General features: G+C 32.1%; 7 protein-coding genes across 7 annotated transcripts; 4 read left to right on the forward strand and 3 right to left on the reverse strand. All coding sequences in view use genetic code 12, as the record gives it.

Moving 5' to 3' along the window:
- Positions 1 to 5: 5 nt before the first annotated feature.
- On the forward strand, positions 6 to 2,694 carry NOP14 (snoRNA-binding rRNA-processing protein). Its single transcript, XM_064883475.1, has one exon. The coding sequence runs from the start codon at positions 49 to 51 to the stop codon at positions 2,524 to 2,526; it is 2,478 nt and encodes an 825-aa protein (XP_064741514.1). The 5' UTR covers positions 6 to 48; the 3' UTR covers positions 2,527 to 2,694.
- A 2,476-nt stretch (positions 2,695 to 5,170) lies between these two features.
- Positions 5,171 to 6,367, reverse strand: NCE102 (Nce102p). The gene is made up of 2 exons (XM_064883476.1): positions 5,440 to 6,367; positions 5,171 to 5,343 (listed from the first exon to the last, which is right to left on the reverse strand). Exon 1 carries the CDS (start codon positions 6,051 to 6,053, stop codon positions 5,541 to 5,543), a length of 513 nt encoding a protein of 170 aa, XP_064741515.1. The 5' UTR covers positions 6,054 to 6,367; the 3' UTR covers positions 5,171 to 5,343; positions 5,440 to 5,540.
- A 928-nt stretch (positions 6,368 to 7,295) lies between these two features.
- Positions 7,296 to 8,159, reverse strand: RJT21DRAFT_117836 (uncharacterized protein). Its single transcript, XM_064880851.1, has one exon. The coding sequence runs from the start codon at positions 8,124 to 8,126 to the stop codon at positions 7,416 to 7,418; it is 711 nt and encodes a 236-aa protein (XP_064741516.1). The 5' UTR covers positions 8,127 to 8,159; the 3' UTR covers positions 7,296 to 7,415.
- A 546-nt stretch (positions 8,160 to 8,705) lies between these two features.
- On the reverse strand, positions 8,706 to 11,105 carry HGT4 (glucose sensor; the record flags this gene model as incomplete). The annotated part of the gene is made up of 2 exons (XM_064885249.1): positions 8,706 to 8,893; positions 9,011 to 11,105. The coding sequence occupies 2 exons, from the start codon at positions 11,103 to 11,105 to the stop codon at positions 8,706 to 8,708; spliced, it is 2,283 nt and encodes a 760-aa protein (XP_064741517.1).
- Positions 11,106 to 13,968: 2,863 nt separating this feature from the next.
- Positions 13,969 to 15,436, forward strand: RJT21DRAFT_117840 (ditrans,polycis-polyprenyl diphosphate synthase). The gene has a single exon (XM_064880852.1). It carries the CDS (start codon positions 14,132 to 14,134, stop codon positions 15,185 to 15,187), a length of 1,056 nt encoding a protein of 351 aa, XP_064741518.1. The 5' UTR covers positions 13,969 to 14,131; the 3' UTR covers positions 15,188 to 15,436.
- A 420-nt stretch (positions 15,437 to 15,856) lies between these two features.
- On the forward strand, positions 15,857 to 17,000 carry ARF2 (Arf family GTPase). The gene has a single exon (XM_064880853.1). It carries the CDS (start codon positions 16,191 to 16,193, stop codon positions 16,734 to 16,736), a length of 546 nt encoding a protein of 181 aa, XP_064741519.1. The 5' UTR covers positions 15,857 to 16,190; the 3' UTR covers positions 16,737 to 17,000.
- A 951-nt stretch (positions 17,001 to 17,951) lies between these two features.
- Positions 17,952 to 18,977, forward strand: RPL35 (60S ribosomal protein uL29). The gene is made up of 2 exons (XM_064880854.1): positions 17,952 to 18,011; positions 18,517 to 18,977. Exons 1-2 carry the CDS (start codon positions 18,009 to 18,011, stop codon positions 18,874 to 18,876), a joined length of 363 nt encoding a protein of 120 aa, XP_064741520.1. The 5' UTR covers positions 17,952 to 18,008; the 3' UTR covers positions 18,877 to 18,977.
- Positions 18,978 to 19,037: the final 60 nt, after the last annotated feature.

Consider the following 19,037-nt stretch of genomic DNA (forward strand, 5'->3'; position numbering starts at 1 on the left):
CTACTGCAAATAACACCCTAAACAGCTCTACCGTCCAGAACCGAAACGATGGCAGGATCACAGTTGAAGCAGCTCAAAGAGGCCCTTCGAGCCAAAGGATTGGTGGGACAAACCAATGTGAAGAAGAAGAGTAAGACATCGAAAAGGACACCCTCTGAAACAAGAAGGAACGACAAAGAGCAAGTGATTAATGAGATTAGAAGTCAGTTTAATCAGTTTGATCAAAGATTGAATAGGACTAAACGGGATGTTAGTGTTATTCAGGGAGGCAAGTTCGTGAAAGCCGGATCTAAACAGCATAATGATGCCACTAGAAGCAAATCTAATGTACAGAAGAATATGAAGATGCAATATGATTTAGAGAAGAGAAGTCATGGAAAGAATAGTGCTATTGTTGATAGACGATTTGGAGAATCCAATAAGCATTTAAGTGCGGAAGAAAAGATGTTGGAAAGATTCACCCGAGAAAAGCAATCGCAATCAAAGAAGAGAGGGTTATATTCTATTGAAAGTGAAGATGAATATGATGAAGATGAGGGACTCACTTTAACTCATGGTGGGAAAGTTTTATCATTGGAAGATGAAGATGATGCCATAGGAGATGGTTCTGCCACCAGGTTTGTTGATGAAGATCAGTTGGAAGATGAAGCAGATCAACCACAACGAAAGAAGAGTAAGAAAGAAGTCATGAAAGAAATCATTGCCAAATCTAAATTCTATAAACATCAAAGACAAGTAGAATTCCAAAAGACTCAAGATAATATTGAAGATTTGGATGAAGAGTTTGGAGATATTATGCAAGAAATAGCTAATATCAAGAATCCAGCAAAACCTAAGTTCCTGACAAAGACAGAGGAAGAAAAGGAGTATGATAGTAAGGTAAGAGAATTGACATATGATAGAAGATCGGTTCCTGCTGATAGAACTAAGACAGATGAAGAATTGAAGAAAGAGCATGATGATAGAATGAAAAAATTAGAGGCTGATAGATTGAAGAGAATGAGTGGAATGGAAATTGAAGATGATCGTAATGCGGAAGGAGATGACTTGGATGATGAATTTTGGGCCGGTAGTGATGATAATGAAGAGGATGGATTCACCATCAAAGATTCTGAAAATGAAGAAGAAGACGAAGAAGAAGACGAAGATGATGATAATGACGATGAAAATCCTAATTCAAAACCAATTGGAAGGGTTTCAGTCAAGAAGCAACCACAAATAATAATACCTGCAAGTCACGAAGACTTTTTAGCATCTCTCAAAGATATTGATACTACTAGACATCCAGCATATGTTAACAAGATCATTGAAATTTATAGACCAAATTTAGCTGAAGGTAATAAAGATAAAATGAATACCTTTGTCGGAATCTTATTTGAGCATATCCTTTACCTTTCGGAAGATGATTCCAACACTGCTACAATTGAAAAATTATCGGCTATCCTTAAGAAATTAGCTGAATCATATAATCAAGTCTTAGTTGAGACTATCAGACAAGAAATTAATTTTATACAAGAAAGAGTTCTTGATAATAGTGGACTTATACTCAAGAGAGATTATGTATTTTTCATCATTATTGGTTATTTATTTTCCACTTCGGATCATTATCATTTGATTGTTACTCCATGTTTAATCGTCATGGCTGAAACATTAACCACCCTAATTTATCAACCGAAAGCATCCTTAGCTCATATCACTCAAGGTATATTCATCTCTGATATTTTATTGAACTATCAACGATTCTCAAAGAGATATATTCCCGAGATAGTCAATTTTATAGAAAAGGCATTATTGATTCTTTCTCCTGAACCAACAGGTATATCACCATCTGCATTATTATTATCTACTAATTCCATAATAGATACTCAATTAAACTTATCCAAATCATTTAAACCAGAAGAAATCTTCAAAACCACTGATATTCAATTTAGTATTGGTGATTTAATTAATAAATCTAATCAAGAAGCTGACAATGCTTTTAAGTTTCAATTACTTATTAAATTGATTTCCTTAGTTGAAAAATCAGTCAATTTATGGAAGGAGAAAACCAATTTAATTGAAGTTTTAAATTCCGACATTATCATTTTAAAGCATTTTATTAAATATTATGCTACACAATTACCATTTTTGGTTGATTTAATTGCTAGATTGACTAAGATTAGAACCAACTTAAGTAATGAAAGAATACCATTGGTTCTTCAACATCATCGTGCTATCCCTATTGCTACTTATGCACCTAAATTTGAAGAAAACTTTAATCCTGATAAAAAATCTTATGATAGTAATGTTGAACGTCAAGAAGTATCTAAGATGAAGAATCAATTGAAGAAGGAAAGAAAAGCTGCTCTTAAGGATATTAGACAAGAATCTAGATTTGTTGCTAATGAACAAATTGAAGAAAAGAAACAAATGTATGATCAATATCATAAGAAAATGGCTAATATTGTTAATACTATTGCTACTACAGAAGGTGCTGAGAAGAATGAGTATGAAAGAGAAAAGAAATTACGTAAGTCTAAAAAATAGAAGATTGTATAATTATGTAGCTTTAGAAGTATATGCTTGACAGTAAAAAATATTATTTAATATTATTATTTCTTGCGTTTTAAAGATCTGCGACAAAAGATGGGTGCAAAAAAATAATATGTCAAGGGTCCAGAAATAACGTATCTCTATAGAATGCTATTATTGAATATTTATACATAGTTTCAAAGGCATCTCTGTACTTTGATGCTGAAAAATTTATAGAAAAAGTTCATTATATAAATTACTCTTAAATTATACAAATATTTTGCTAAAAGAATCAAATAAACAAAAAATAAGCATATTAAATAGAAGCTAACTAACCGAAAGCTATTTGATTAAATCAAACATAATGTTTAACGAGACGAAAATTTAAGCAAGACCTGTACAGATTACAAGAAGGGCTACCATCATTGAGTAAAATCTCGTCAGCAAGCGAGATCCACTAGATTGAATATTAAGAATTGGAGGAGCTCCCGTAGTAGTACCAGTGGAAGAAGAAAGTAAAATAGAAGGAATAGGAATGGAAGTACCCGTTGTTATAACACCAGGAGCAAGAGTTCCTGCCTCAGCAGAACTACCCAATACATTCAGAGAAGCAGAAGTGCCTGTTTCTCCAGATCCTTCTGATGCACCAGTATTTGATTGATAAGAAGCTGTAGGTACATATGTGCCAACAGCAGGCTCAATCCCAATCCCTGTTGTAGCACCTGCACCAGAACCATTACCAGAACCATTACCTGAACCATTACCTGAACCATTACTGTTTGCAGCACCATTACTATTTTCGCTACCAGCACCACTACCATTTCCCGTATTACCAGTGCCAACTCCATTACCAGTGGCATTACCGGTATTACCAGAACCATTGCCTGAACCATTGCCTGAACCATTGCCTGAACCATTACCGGTATTACCAGAACCATTGCCTGAACCATTGCCTGAACCATTACCAGAACCAGAACCATTACCAGAACCATTACCATTTCCCGATCCTGTAGCAGTCGTTGCACCAGTGGCAGCCGTAGTAGTTGGACCAATAGGAGTAGTTCCAGCATTAGTAGTTGTAGTTGTTACACCAGTAGGAGTTGTATTTGCAACACCAGTATGAGTTGTTGCTCCAGTAGTACCAGTTATAGTTGTTGAAGTAACTAATGAACCCGAAGTTGTGCTGGGGTCCAAATTACAGAAGCTAAAAATATAATTATCAGTTATTGGAACCAAAGGTAATAATTGTGCGAATAAAAGAATGATGAATATACCCAAGTAAGTAGGTGGCTAATCGACTATAGAACCCAAGGAGGGAAAGTGCTTCTGTGACTCATTTAAGATAATCTCATATTGCATAATTTGGTGCTGTGACCCATCCAACCTGTTAACTGAAGACTTCAAAATAAAGTGTAAATGCCTACCATACTAGCTAGACTTCACGCAACTGGACTTCTACACTGATTTAGGATTGAAAATATATATTCATAGAATTCTGATATAGTCAAAAATTTTCTCTTTCCAGAATTGAACTTAGCCAAATCTACAAGTCGAAGAAATATATAAAGAATCGACTTTACAAGACCTCGACTAAGGAATTAGCAATTAGGCTTAGCAACAGATCTTTATGTCCTATCAATATTCTCATAAACTAGTAAATTCCTTCACACAATACCAACACATCTGCTCATTCAAGGAGAATGTCGATTGTTTAAATAGGGATTTAGTAAAATGAATTTAACAACTGGTTAGAAAGGTCATAGAAGATAAGCCATACTTGCAACAAGAATTCGAGCTGCCAAAGCCAGGGTAGACTACGCATAATTATTCTAGAGAAATATCTGTCATAAGCCGACCAAAGCATCTCATAAACTGTAAGTCTTGAATAATCCATATAGCTTCTAAATATAGATCGGTGCCAAAATCGCATCAATAAATCTAAGATGATCAAAGATAATATTTAGCTGAAACTACATCGATGTTCCTTAGAGATACAATATGTGCAGTAACTATGCCATTAACTATGTATTATATATGTAGGAAACATTTTTAATCCGCTAAAGGTTATGGAAGTCAGTGCTCCCTGTAGGTCACTTGTTAGAAAATGATCATGTAAGCGGCTAATGTCCGCCGAAATCTTCTGATATCTTAACTGTAATATTGACATTACAACTGAAAAAAGTTCTAGAAGTAAATTAGCTTGACTTGCGGAGAGATGATATACTGCACACAAGTTGCTTTACAGTACTTAGGGATAATTAGCTTAACATGGAGATATTTTTCAGGGGGAGGCGAGTACATTATTAATTTTTTATTTGCTCTCAGCTTGTTCGGCAAGCAAGGCGCAAAGCATTGCTGCTTATATGATCACTTTTACACTTATTGAGAATGACTTGCGTAGCAATATATATGAAAATTGATGATAGATAACAATTAACATTCAATTAAACTATTTAGTAAATATAATAATCAAAGCATTAACTAGTTGTTAACTATTGTTGTTGGAACTAAGACACATAAGCAATAAAAATTTGTAAATATGGGTTAAAACATTTAGAACCAGTAAAATAACAACAGTGATGGAAATCCACAACTGTTATTAACACAAGTTTGGAATTGATACAAAACAAAAAATCAAGGCAAAATAAAATAAAATGTAGAAACAAAAGATGGGGGTAACGGGAGAAAGAATGTGTATAATAATACTGTTAACAAAAAATTTAATTGAATAGGAAATAGTGTATCAATGAGCGATTTGGTTGGTAAATTGATATTCATATGACTTGAACGATCGAATAAGTTAGATAATGTGATGAGTAATTAAAATTTATAACGGAAGACGTATAGATTCAACTTTTAAATATGTTGTAGCAAAGTATTTTAAGAATTTGAATTTCAAATGATTGCAAATCATAGATTATATTTATATAAACAATGAACAATTGGAAATGCTAACAGAACCTTAACTTAGAAGGTTACAATTAATTAGAATTGAACGTATAAAGTAAAAAAAGTAAGCAACATCACAATTAAACTTGAGAAGTGGTTGGAATACCGACTCTTGGAGCAGATCTTCTTGAGGTACCGAATAATCCACCTTGAGCAACGGAGATGATGGAAAATATACCAGAAGCTAAGAAGACAAAGAAGGAAAAGTAAAGGAAAGCAACTGAAGCTTGAGCCTTTCTACATCTTCCTGTAGAACCTTGAGTAATATTGTTGTCTTTAAGGTATTCTTCATTTTTACAAGAGTGAACTCTAATACCAGCAGCAATGGCAGTAGCAGCAGCAAAAGTAAAAACAAAGTTTAAGAAATCTAATAAAGATAAGATGATTGGCCAAGCAAACACTTCAAAGAAATAAGCTAAAACACCATAGAAAGATGAAGTTAAAATACCAAAAGCTGCAGCAAAGACCCCGAAATTAATTTGAGGATTGGATTGAGTAATGGTGGTAGCAGCCAATGAACCAGTCAAACCTAAGGCAATGACTAAGAATATAAAGTTAAATCCACGTAAAATGGTATCACCAATGGCCAACATTATGAAATTGTATTGTTGTTATTATAATAATAAATGAATTGAGTTATGAATATACACAAGAGTTAGATTAATTGTAATTGCTTCGATAAATAATTTTCGATGTAATTTACAAATTGAACCAGTGAAAAGTTAAGAATTGATATCAATACTTAATTTAATTAATGAATTGAGTTTAGATAGTTGGTATTAAACAATTGAACAAACAAACTAAATTAAAAGTAAAAAGAAGAAATATATATAAATTACAAAATTATATGGAATTATAAAATTTTATATATATAAGGGGTTTATAAAATTAAGGAAAGTTGGAGGAGGGGGGTGATAATATAAGCAAATAGACGTAAAGGTCATTAAGGGAACACAAGCGATTTTTCTTCTGCAAAGACATATTTGTTACATCACTAACACTTTTTTAGATTATGAGCAGCCATAATAAAATAAATGAAACAATACAAATTCATTTCCTTAGTACTGCAAATTGAATAATATTCATCACTCAATTCAGTACGAGATGATGTTTTGCGTTTGCTGTTTCGGTCACTTTTAGGAATGAAAAATGTGTTGTTTAAATTACTTCCCAATTAGGCAATGGTCATTCCCGAATCATCGACTTGTGTACTGCGGTAAGGATGTATGGCACAGGACATGCAAGTGAAACAGTCGTGCGCAAGTTCCATTTTGTGTTGACCACTCGGCTGTTTCGGGAAGCTAGTAGCCCGATTGGGAAGTCACGTGTGTGTGCCTACCATCCTTTCTGCAGGTGGGGCCATAAAGCCTGGAGTCCATTGCCTTGCTTTGCTGGCTTGCTGTTCTTACCTAATTCATCCAATTGATGCCAATTGACTATCAAAGTAATGAAAACAATGGATTATACGTAAAGTCATTACTGATATGGTTAATACTAATTAGTGAAAGAGAGATGAACAACATGAATTATCGGATATAAATTCCAAATTTCGCACATTCTCGGTGAAGGATTAAGAAATCCCCACCACCCTATCAGGATGGAGTGGCTCCAGTTACACTTTCTTCTTTCTTTCTATCATAGCCTATCTCGTAACCATTTCCTTCGATGTTGAATTTCTTCTTTTATGCAGTTAATTTAATTAATTTCTTCTGGCTTAATATGGAATACCTCCACAATAGCCTTCCAATTAGTTAATTCCCAGAAAGGTAATTTCATCTTAAGTGTTATTAATACTCTAAAAAAACGCTAAATACTCTAAATTTTTACGATGTTTACATTTATTCCTAATTACTATGCTATGTTAATCTTTTATGTACTTTTTGAATCGTAATAAAATTTAATTCGTTTCATCGTTTCATATTTTCGTTTGTTATGTTTTGTTTACTTTTCAAATATCAGATATGATCTTTGAAATACTTAGCTACTTTTTCATCGACTGCAACTTTTATCGGTGTATCGCCATCAACGTTTTCAATAGTTGCATCTGCTCCTAATGATACTAGTAATACACCGGCATCACCATGACCCTCGGCTAATGCATGATGCAAGGCAGTCCAACCTTCGTTATCTTTTGCATTAATATTGACCTTACCCTTTTCAACCAATAATTTTATAATAGGTTGAGAACCAATAGCTGCAGCTCGATGAAGTGGAGTAAACCCTTTCTTATCTTTAACTCGACATGAGGCTTTAAAATCTTCAACTAACCGTTTTACTATATCATAATGATTCTTACTTATTGCTAAATGTATTGGAGCAACACCTGTACTTGTAGTTTCATTAACATCAGCATCTAATTTTGTTACTAATAATTCAAATATCGATAAATTCCCTACTGAGGCAGCAATATGCAATGGGGTCCAACCTCCGGCATCTTCCATCTCATCAATATCAAGATTCTTTATTGTTGGACGTGGCTTGATTATATACTCTACAAGTTCTAAATTATTCATTGAACATGCCCAATGTAATGGACTTCTATCATCATCGTCCTTTATAAGAATCTGTTTGGCATCCGTATCGATCATATGCTTAGCCAACAAAGTCTTCCCCTGACGAATGGCCTCGTGAAGTGCATATTTATCTTCTGTATTATTATCCGTCATAGTATACTTTGCTTCTTGTCGATTATCTCCACTACGTCATCATCGAAGTACCTTTTTTTATGAGCGTTCCCCACGAATTTTATTTCGCCATCACTGTCGCACTGACATACCACTTACGGTATATTTCTCTATGAGATATCTCTCCATACTTTACCATACTTTACCATACTTTACCATACTTTACAATACCGTTAGAGTAGTTCACCAGGAAAATATTATTTATTCGCATATACATATAACTTATATAGTTGCGTATTCTACTGAGTCCATCTAACGTGGATATGTCTGTTTGTCTGTAGTTAAGATGATTACATCACATGTATCTCCAAGCGTCACAAGATCCTACCTAGACTGACAAGATAAGAAAAGACAAAACAAAGAAAGAAAGAAAGAAAGAAGGAAGGAAGGAAAAGAGAAGAAAAATGAAAAGACTGTAGAGAGACGTCAAAGTGTGGAGAATTGAACAAGAGGTTTTGATAAATAATAACTTAATTATACTGAATAGTGGAAAAAGTAGTCTGGATCTTTGTGAGCTTTGAAGATTTCTTCTTATAGTGATGTTGGATGTGTTGGTAAAGTTCATATTCTTGGATCGTGGTCATCATTTTCTTCATCCTCTTCTTCAATATCTTCTTCAATATCTTCTTCATCGGAGTCTGAATCCGGAGGCTGGTTGAAAAATGGTGTAGCTATGATCATGGTAGATTCAGCTCCGGATCCATCAAGACTTCTGCTTCTATTTACATTCGTGGCAGAGCTCGTTATACCTGACGTAAGTGCACCGACACTATTTGCAGAAGGGGTAGGATGAGATGATTGACGCATGACCATATTATATTCATCATTTAAACTTCTTAAGTCACGTTCTGTGAAGATTTTGGAACTATTGGATACAGATGTGTTTGTATTTGTATTGGTTAATAATGAATTATGTCTTATTGCAGTGGCAGATGTTTGTGTACCTTGTAGACCAACTGTAGGAGGTAAGTTTGCTGTGACAGTGGTTGGATATTGTTGTTTTAATGATTCGAGATACATTTGATAATCATTGGAACCCGAAGCAGAAACTGTCCCGGCCGATGATATCGAAGATTGTTTTTTAGAATTGTAAGATGCATGTCTGTTATGAAGTTGTCTTTGAGATAGTAATGATTCTGAAGATGAAACATCAGAATCAGATGATAATGAAGGAGAAATGACATTATTATATGGAATGATTGTAAGATTATTGATATTGTTGTTACCTCCAGGAACAGCGGCTGGACGAGGATGAGAAATGGTTTGTTCATGAAGTCCAGCGTCACCTCCCCCAATATTATTGGTATGATGATGCATACTATCCTTTTCATTGGTTAATTCTTCATCTGGAGGAGAACTCGAAGTTGAATTAATGGTGGAATTATTAGGAGATGAAGTTTCAATTTCATTATAATCAGCATCCATTCTAGCATAATCAATTTTTGTTGAAACAAACTTTGTTGAAGTTCTTGCACTATTACAATGAGCATACATATAATCGATTTCTTCTAATTTCAACCCCTTTGTTTCATAAACTGTGAAATATACAAATAATGTTCCAACAAAATTACAACCACCCCAAATAAAAAAGATTTTATTACCAATAGCAGCTGTATGTCTTCCAGTATCAATTAAATATGGAGTAATATATGCAAAAATAAAATTAACAATCCAATTTGTTGCAGTAGTTATAGATATAGCTTTTTGTCTAATACTTATACCATAAATATCAGAACATAAAGCCCAAGTACAACCACCCCAAGAACTTGCAAAGAATGCAATAAATACACATGAAAAACATATACTTAAAATAGATGAAGTTTCTCGAGATGATATACTAACTCCTGTAATGGCAATAATAAAATTACAAGTTGTCATACCAATCCCACCCCAAAGTAATAATTGTCTTCTACCAATTGTATCAACAAGAATAATACCTGGAATAGTGAAAATAGTATTAACAAGATATGTTATAAATGACATAATATAGAAATTTTTAATTCCTGTACTAGAAAAGAAATTAACTCCATAATAAAATATAAAATTAATTCCTGAACATTGTTGAAATATTTGAACTCCCATCCCTGTACACATTCTTAAAACTTGTTTATGACGTCCTCCACCATTTCTAAAACAATCTAATAAAGTTGTTCTACCAAATGATAATTCATAATCATAATTTGCTTTGATTTCTACTAATTCTTCTATAAGATCAGCATCATCAGGTGGTAATCTTCTTAATTTTGCTAGACTATCTAATGCTTTTTGTAAATTATTCTTTTGAACATAATAACGAGGAGATTCTGGTAAGAATAACATCCCACAATATAAAATTAATGCCCATAAGAATTGTAATCCAATCGGGATTCTATAAGATCCTGAATTTAACATTTTTCTTGTTCCTTGACAAACTGCTGAAGCGATTAAAAGTCCCCAAGTAATAGCCCACTGATATGTGAAAACGACTGAACCTCTAACCCATTTTGGGGAGGCTTCAGCTTGATATAATGGTACAATAGCCGATAGTACTCCTACTGCTACCCCTGATACCCCTCTTCCTATACAAAGAAGTACAACATGAGTAGACGCTATTTGAAGTATATTACCAACATTAAATATTATTCCTGAACTTATAATGATAGAAAATTTTCTACCATAATTATCTGATATTAATGGAGCTATAAGGGCACCAACAAAAGTACCTAATGATAAAATGGCTGTTATAAGAGCACGTTCATGAGATGAGAAAGATTGATGATTTGATGGGAAATTTTGATAAACATATTGCATTTCGAGAAGATCATTAATAAGACCAGTATCATATCCATAAAGGAAACCACCGACGGCCGCTACTAACCCTACGATTACAGCTGATTTAGATGATGATTTTTGTCGGATTTTCTTATAATGCTCTTCTTCTATAGTATTGTCATATAGTAGACCCTCTAGTATATGCCACATTGTGAAGATGTTATTAAATTATGCAAGTTAAGTGCTAGATGCTAAAGGATATGTAAATATTCATATGATTAGACTAATAATAATAATAATGGTAAGAATGTCTTAATAAGTATAGTTAAATTAATAACGTGGTACCTAAAAGGGCTGGATGGATAGGGATTGAACTGGAACTAAGAAGTACAATAATGGACGTTTACTGATACTTAGTTTTTAATATTACAACTAACACTTCCCTTGTTATTTTTAAGTTAAGTCAAGATGAGTGATTTAACGGCTAAATGGGTAAAATGTCACCTCAAAAATGGAATCACGGATGGATAAATGGAAGTTAACCCAAAGACCAAGACCGCAAAAGTATTGGAGTAAAGAAGCTATAGCAAATACGCAGCTATGGCTTTGTATAGTAACTAGACAAATATAGGGATCTTTGACTGGTTGGCTTTGAACTGGTTGGTTAAAGGATTTCAGTATGAACCCACCGAGATCTCATGAACTTTTTTGTAATTTTTTTTTTCCTTTTTCCTTTTCTTCTCACAAATTATGTCGTTTTTTTTTACATATATATTTATTTATTTTTGTCTGAATCTTACCGGGATTGATATACAGTTATCTGAAAGAGTTGGAGGGTCAGATGTGGTCATATAGAGTATGTCTACTGTGGTGATGTATGGCCGAAAGCTAATATGAATGTGTGTTGGCCGTATCTATTGATTCGAGGGATCTTCTAAGTAATTAATTTTAGTAAGATTTTAGTTAGTTAATCTAATTGCCTTTATTTGTAAATTACAGGAAAGGATATTTCATGTTAGACCAGAGTAATGCAAAGCGAGAATACCTTAAAGCATTAATTAACAAATGAGAGCCATTTAGGTTTGAGGGTCCGAATTCGAGCAAGCTAAGAGCGATCTGTCAAGTCAAGTAAGTTAGGCTTTGAAGCATATCTGTTTCGGCTAAGCTCCCAAGCAAATTCAATACAATTGTGTAATAAAAAGAGAGTTTATGCTAGGTGACAGTCGATAAGGAAGGCTTGGATAATGAATTGTCTGAATTCAAAATCTGACAAAATATATTCACATAAATAGCTTAAAATAATTAAATTAAATAAATTTAATAAATTAAACTAGCGCAGAACAAAAAAAAATGATTACCCCATAAATCCAAAAAAGTGGGGAGAATCTAAAAAAAACGTAGGTGACATTTGTCTCCTGTTTTTGTCGCGAGTGTCCCTATTAGGAATATTAATTGAATTGCAAAACTTGTTCTTTTAATTGCTATGAGTGATTTATAGTGAGCTACTATATTCATATGGTACCTGACAAAATTTAATATTTGTCATCCTTAATGGCTGCCAATTTGGTTCTTATTGCCGACCAAAGTCTATAAATAATAATGGATTACTTACAGAATTTTTAGTTTATATATGATATTTCTTATGTTAAATGCCTGGAAGCTTAGGGATACATGATCCTTTACAAGCACCGACTTAAGCTTAGTTCTTCACTTTTAATCTTTGAATCAGCATCATTTCTTTCCCATGGATACAAAAAGAAATTTCAATACTACAAGAATTTAAGTTTTAAGTCTTTTCCTTCGACAACTGCTAGAATCAAAGAGCCCTCTTAAACCACTAGTTTAAAGACCGAACTCGTCTTTGAAGTTATCAGAAGTGTAATTTACGGATAAATAAAGTCTTGGCATTCCAAGCTTATCATATACAATTTGATAACTAGATGACTCTTGTTATAACATTTCAATGGTTAGTAGTCAAATATCCGTTTTGTGGATTTACTTTGGTTGCTTTACCAATTCAGTATAAGGTTGAGCATGACTTAAGACCTTAAGTTTTAATACAGGTGTATGCATACTTATAGTATTATTCAAGCTCAAATACGCAATCATTTTCCCATTATAAAGTCAAGTCATAAAATTGATACCATAAAATTGATATCTAATAACTATTTTTATTAACTTCAATTGAATCAAAAGGTGAAGTTATTAGTCTTTATAGCAATTGTAAAACCTGCTTATAATTAGCAATTTTAGGTTCATCTAAATTTAATTGCTTCATAAATTCCTTTTTAAATTCATTTATTATGCTCTCGATTTTGAGGATAAATTTCTAGTTGAAGTTGAGTTCTACGATTTCATGTACACCATGACGATGTGCCAAAGATGTATCGAGCTGTGGTTGCTGTAGTAGTTGGAGCCAAACACTATTGACATCATCAATAATTGATTATATATTTCAAAGTGTTCCCCATGAACATAGAATATTAAAAAGCTAAGAATGTAAAACATCCCCGAAGAAGACTGTAAGTGTGAATGTATAATATTAGATGGCATGGGATTACTTCATTACCTTCGGCATTTGTTTGGTTAGTTTGAATATTTACGAATCAAATTTCCTGAAAGTTATTAATTAGTATTATATATATATATATATCAAACTAATTTAGGTATTATATATGAGAGAATGTTGGCTGCAAAACGATCTTTGCAAACCCATTTTTGCAAATTTCGAATTGGTGTTTCGCTGGTTTTTTTTGTTTTCAAATTTGAAACTAATTATAACCTGAGGCATCTATATAAACCAATATACACTCAAATACACAACGTTGTTATCTTAGTCTAAGCTGAGGATAGAAAAGGACTAAACGCAGTATCCTCAGTTAACTCAACTCTAAAATTCACAAAATCTGTAGCATTTCTTCTAAACGTTTGTCTATATAACAATTACACTTGTTCAGCTTAATAATACTCATATCAATGATTCAGTCAGCTTTCCCAGGAACAGGCTTACGTTTGTCTGTTACAAATATACAACTGTATATACATAATAGAGTATAAGCTAAGGAAATGTATGGCTCTGCATATAGCCGCATCCATGCATCACTTTTTTTTTGAACACCATATCAATATATTTATAGCACGATTTACAACCAAAGCAGATCTACATCTCTTCTTGTTTCAGTAAATCTATCACTAACAATCAATCAGATTAAATTCAAGCATTGTTTGGATTTGCCATGACTAGTTCAAAGTTGTCTGATCATGTTAGATCAGAGGCAAAGGTGAATACATCCTTAAAGGATATCACAAGTGAGATAAATCTGTTAAGTGTTGATAGTAGTCGTAGTAATGGTCCAGAGAAGCCACCTAATTCAATTAGGAATTCTTCATTAGTTGATGTTGTAAAGTTAACTTTGACTGATTTATTCAATTTTGCTAAATTGAAAGCTCATCAACAAACTTCATCACTTTTAGAATTAATTCAATTCTATATTTATCATTTTATTTTATTATTTGTATTTGTTCTTATCACTATTTATAAGAGTATTCAAACTAGTTATAGAAAATTTTTTATTAAATTCTATACTTTGACTTATTATCATAATAAATCACCTCAATTAATTCGTGATGATGTTAATAAATTGTCTAAGATCCCTAAAGTATTAAGTTGTATACTTGATTTGAAGGATAAAGATGATGAAATGGGAGGTATTGATGGATTAATTAATCAAATTAGTGAATTGTCAGCTTGGACAATCAGTGCTGGAATTCCTTATTTACAAATATATGAATATAATGGAAAATTACTTGGTAATAAGCAATACTTATCAAAATTAAATCACAGTATTTCCAAGAATTTATCTGAATATTTTGGTTCAAGTATATTACCAAATTATTCTATTAAGATTCCTCATCAAAATTTTATTATTTATGGTCCAAATAATAATTCTAATTCTGAAATTGATTTAACAATTCTGTTAATCTCAAGAGTTGATGGTAAACCAACTATAGTTGAATTAACTAAAACTATGAGTGAATTGGCTATTTCAAATGAATTATCAATTAGGGATATTTCTATTGAATTAGTAGATGAAGAATTAATTGAATTAGTTGGTCCTGAACCTGATTTGTTAATCTATTTTGGTCCAAATTTAGATTTGCAAGATTTCCCTCCTTGGCATATTAGATTAACTGAAATTTATTGGGAACCTGATAATTATGATGTTAATTATCTGATTTTAATCAGAGCTTTACAAAAGTATTCGAATTGTACTGTTAATGTTGGTAAGTAAATTTACTACTGGTTTGCTAAAATTTTGCTTCTTATTACTATAATTAATTATTCAAATTATGATTATATCCATTCTTTAATGAGATATAGCTAATCTAGCTGCTCATATTGCTAATATTATTCCTTAATGAAACTAATGCTATTTATATACGTCCTAATTTATAGAGTTTATTAATAAACGTCACGATAATATGTGATATATATTCGTAGAGATTCCCTCTAGTCAGTCAGTCACCATCGTCGTTCATAGATTTGCATCCTTACCAAACTTACTAAACTATATCACTTACATAATGTAGTCCAATGTGATTACGTAACACACGCGCCATATACACAGCTTTGTACCCTTAATCCAGAGGCGCAATTGCCATTGAAGGTTCTTTTACCAAGCTATTTATAGAAGTGATCTAAGTACTTAAGCTAAGGGTAAGTTAAGATGATTATTTCAATGGATATCATCGCGGTAACAATGTCGAGATGAATAGTATTGATAACAATATATAGATAAATTCATTGTAATTTTCGTATTTTGTGTAGTTAGAAAAGTCGAGTTAATGGGCGTGTGATAACTAAACTAGTGGGAAAGTAGACGGTGCGCACGACCCCGAATTTGATTTGTTGTTTTTTTTCAAATTTCTGAACGATTAATGGACAATGCTTAACCTTGAAGTATAATATCCAGTACCACAGATCACTGATCATTAATCAAATAATACGAGCTAATAATCGTCGATCAATTTCTGTTTGTCACTACTGTTTGAATTGATTTTGATTTATTTTATAATTAGATCAAATTTGTCATAATATCTGTTATCTAGTTATCCTAACTTGATTGAACTGATTTGTTAGCTACTCTTCTGTTGTTTGACCAATCCTTTTCATTCATTCATTTGCATTAGCTTATCATTCTTCAATTCATCTTTTATTCTAATAACTTATTTTGTTTGTTTCAATTTCAATTTCTGGTCAATTTTCATTCATATACATATAAAAGATAGTCAATAATGGGTTTATCAATTTCAAAATTATTAAGTTCCTTCTTTGGTAACAAAGAAATGAGAATTTTAATGGTTGGTTTAGATGCTGCTGGTAAAACCACCATTTTATATAAATTAAAATTAGGTGAAATAGTTACTACTATTCCAACTATTGGATTTAATGTTGAAACTGTAGAATACAAAAACATTAGTTTCACTGTTTGGGATGTTGGTGGACAAGATAAAATCAGACCATTATGGAGATACTATTTCCAAAATACTCAAGGTATCATTTTCGTTGTTGATTCAAATGATAGAGATCGTATTGCTGAAGCAAGAGAAGAATTACAACAAATGCTTAATGAAGATGAATTAAGAGATGCCCTTTTATTAGTATTTGCTAATAAACAAGATTTACCAAATGCTATGAATGCTGCTGAAATAACTGAAAAATTAGGTTTACATTCTATCAGACAAAGACCATGGTACATTCAAGCTACTTGTGCTACTACTGGTGATGGTTTATATGAAGGGTTAGAATGGTTATCCACTAACTTAAAGAATGCTTCTTAGACAAACTCAGCACTAAATTAGTAAATTGAATTAAATTAATTAAAAATTAAATTAAATTAAATTAAATTAGTTTAATCAATATGAATTAACTCATCATCTCTATGTTAGATCATTTTACTATTTTCATAATCTTATCTTTTTACTCAATCAACTATAATGTTTTTATATCTACAATATTTTTAGTTATTTTTCTTACCTCTATACGTAATTATATTTATAATATAATCAACTCATATGTAATTGCTTCATTGATTTGTACTCGTATCGAATAGGGAAACTATGCTTAATTACTATGTGCATATAATAGTACTTTTTTTGCAACTTTTGAAGCGAAATTTACAATTAATTCAGGAAGTTAGTAAGTTAAAATATGCTAGTAAAATTCTTAATATAAGGCATACATGCAAAAACCATCTAATAATTACAAGTAGTTGAAACATCTGATCCTTTCTATCAGAAGTTTAGAAGTGTTAAAGTATTGCTCTACTTTAATAGTGCTACAGTTTTCGATTAAGACGTGCAATCCATTTACATAAACGTTCTTATAATTACTGCAATTCTGTCACTTAGATGGGGTTTGGATCTGAAATCAGAAGATAGAGATTTCTATCTAGTCCATGAATATTCGAAGCGTAAAATTGGTCAGAGGATGACTGCAAAATCGTTCTGACAACACAAAGTACGATAGTCAGTTACGTTAGAGATTTAAAGTTTACAAGAAATATATAATGAAAACTGCCCATAATGGGTCAGGTTTATAGTCAGTATTTTCTATTTTCAGAATATGTAGCGATCATTATATCGTATTTATAGTCAGAGCCAATATTATATTTAGTTAATCTTGTATGTAGTCAGTATTATCGTTTTAAGAAATGTTCTAGTAGTGAGAATGTGCAAAATCATAACATATCTTAATCGTTGAGCTAATTATGTACATTTCAGGATCATAAAGGCAAGACTTCAATCAACGAATCAGCTAAATAAGTTTCTAACAGTAGACTGATTCATCTATCTAATCTTAACATATATAATAATTATTATTAGTTAAAAGTTATTAAGTCAATGAGAGGGCACAAACCCTAATCGCATACACGTGACAAAGCCAAACAAATTTCACCTGTATACAAATATACTAACCCTCAAAGATCCTTACCGCCGCACACTGAAAATTTTCAGACCGAAGAAGGAAAAAAAGTAACTATACAAAAATTTTAAATACAGAGTTAGAAGAGATTCTTTTGATACCTATAATCATAGTTCAAATCAGTAAAAATGGTATGTGATAGTCGTAATAATATTAGAGTGAAGATTAAGTAGAGAATGAGAGAATATGAGAATGTTACTGAATGTAAAATAACAGAAAGAATCCATCACCAATAGGAATCATTTAATGATAGGATAGATTATGTTCAATATTCAATATGCAATATTCAATATTCATTGTAGAAGTATGACTGAATAAAATAAGAAAGATAAAATCAACAATGAACAATAAAGAATATCAGTGAAAACAACCTATAAGAAGTCCTCAGTGTTAATATCAAAATGAATCAATGTGAATATCATAATAACTCTGTGGATATCATGAGGACTGTGAGAGAAATCAAAAATCTTTCAATCATCGTATAACAACCACCACTACTACCACTTAGCACAGCATACACAGTCCATCCCAACACAACAGAGTAATATGTAACATCTCAAATATCCATCATTTACCTACGATGACTTGCATCTATATAACCTTTACTTCGAAAACTTTATACTAACCCAAATATAGGCCGGTCTCAGATCTTATGAATTAAGAACCAAATCTAAGGAACAATTAGAACAACAATTGGTTGACTTAAAGAAAGAATTAGCCAACTTAAAGGTTCAAAAATTACAAAAACCAACCTTACCAAGAATCCACACCGTCAGAAAGAACATTGCTAGAGTCTTAACCATCATTAACTTGAACCAAAGAGAATCTGTTAGAGCTTTCTACGCTGGTAAGAAATACCAACCAAAGGATTTAAGAGCTAAGAAAACCAGAGCCATCAGAAGAAGATTAACCAAATTCGAATCTAAGTTAGAAACCGAAAAGGCTAGAAAACAAAGAATTGCTTTCCCACAAAGAAAGTTTGCTATTAAGGCTTAAATTAACTAACCCATTCGTATCATATTTCATAATCCTTCTCATCCCATCCATGTATGTTATATAGCATATCTTGTTTAATATAAAATATCTTTTAACGTTTATTTACTATTAACCTATGTACTAGTAGTAGTTAGTACTATTACTATTACTATTACTATTAT

This window comes from Scheffersomyces amazonensis, assembly GCF_036850825.1.
Source record: "Scheffersomyces amazonensis strain UFMG-HMD-26.3 chromosome Unknown RJT21scaffold_1, whole genome shotgun sequence".
Classification (NCBI taxonomy): Eukaryota; Fungi; Ascomycota; class Pichiomycetes; order Serinales; family Debaryomycetaceae; genus Scheffersomyces; species Scheffersomyces amazonensis.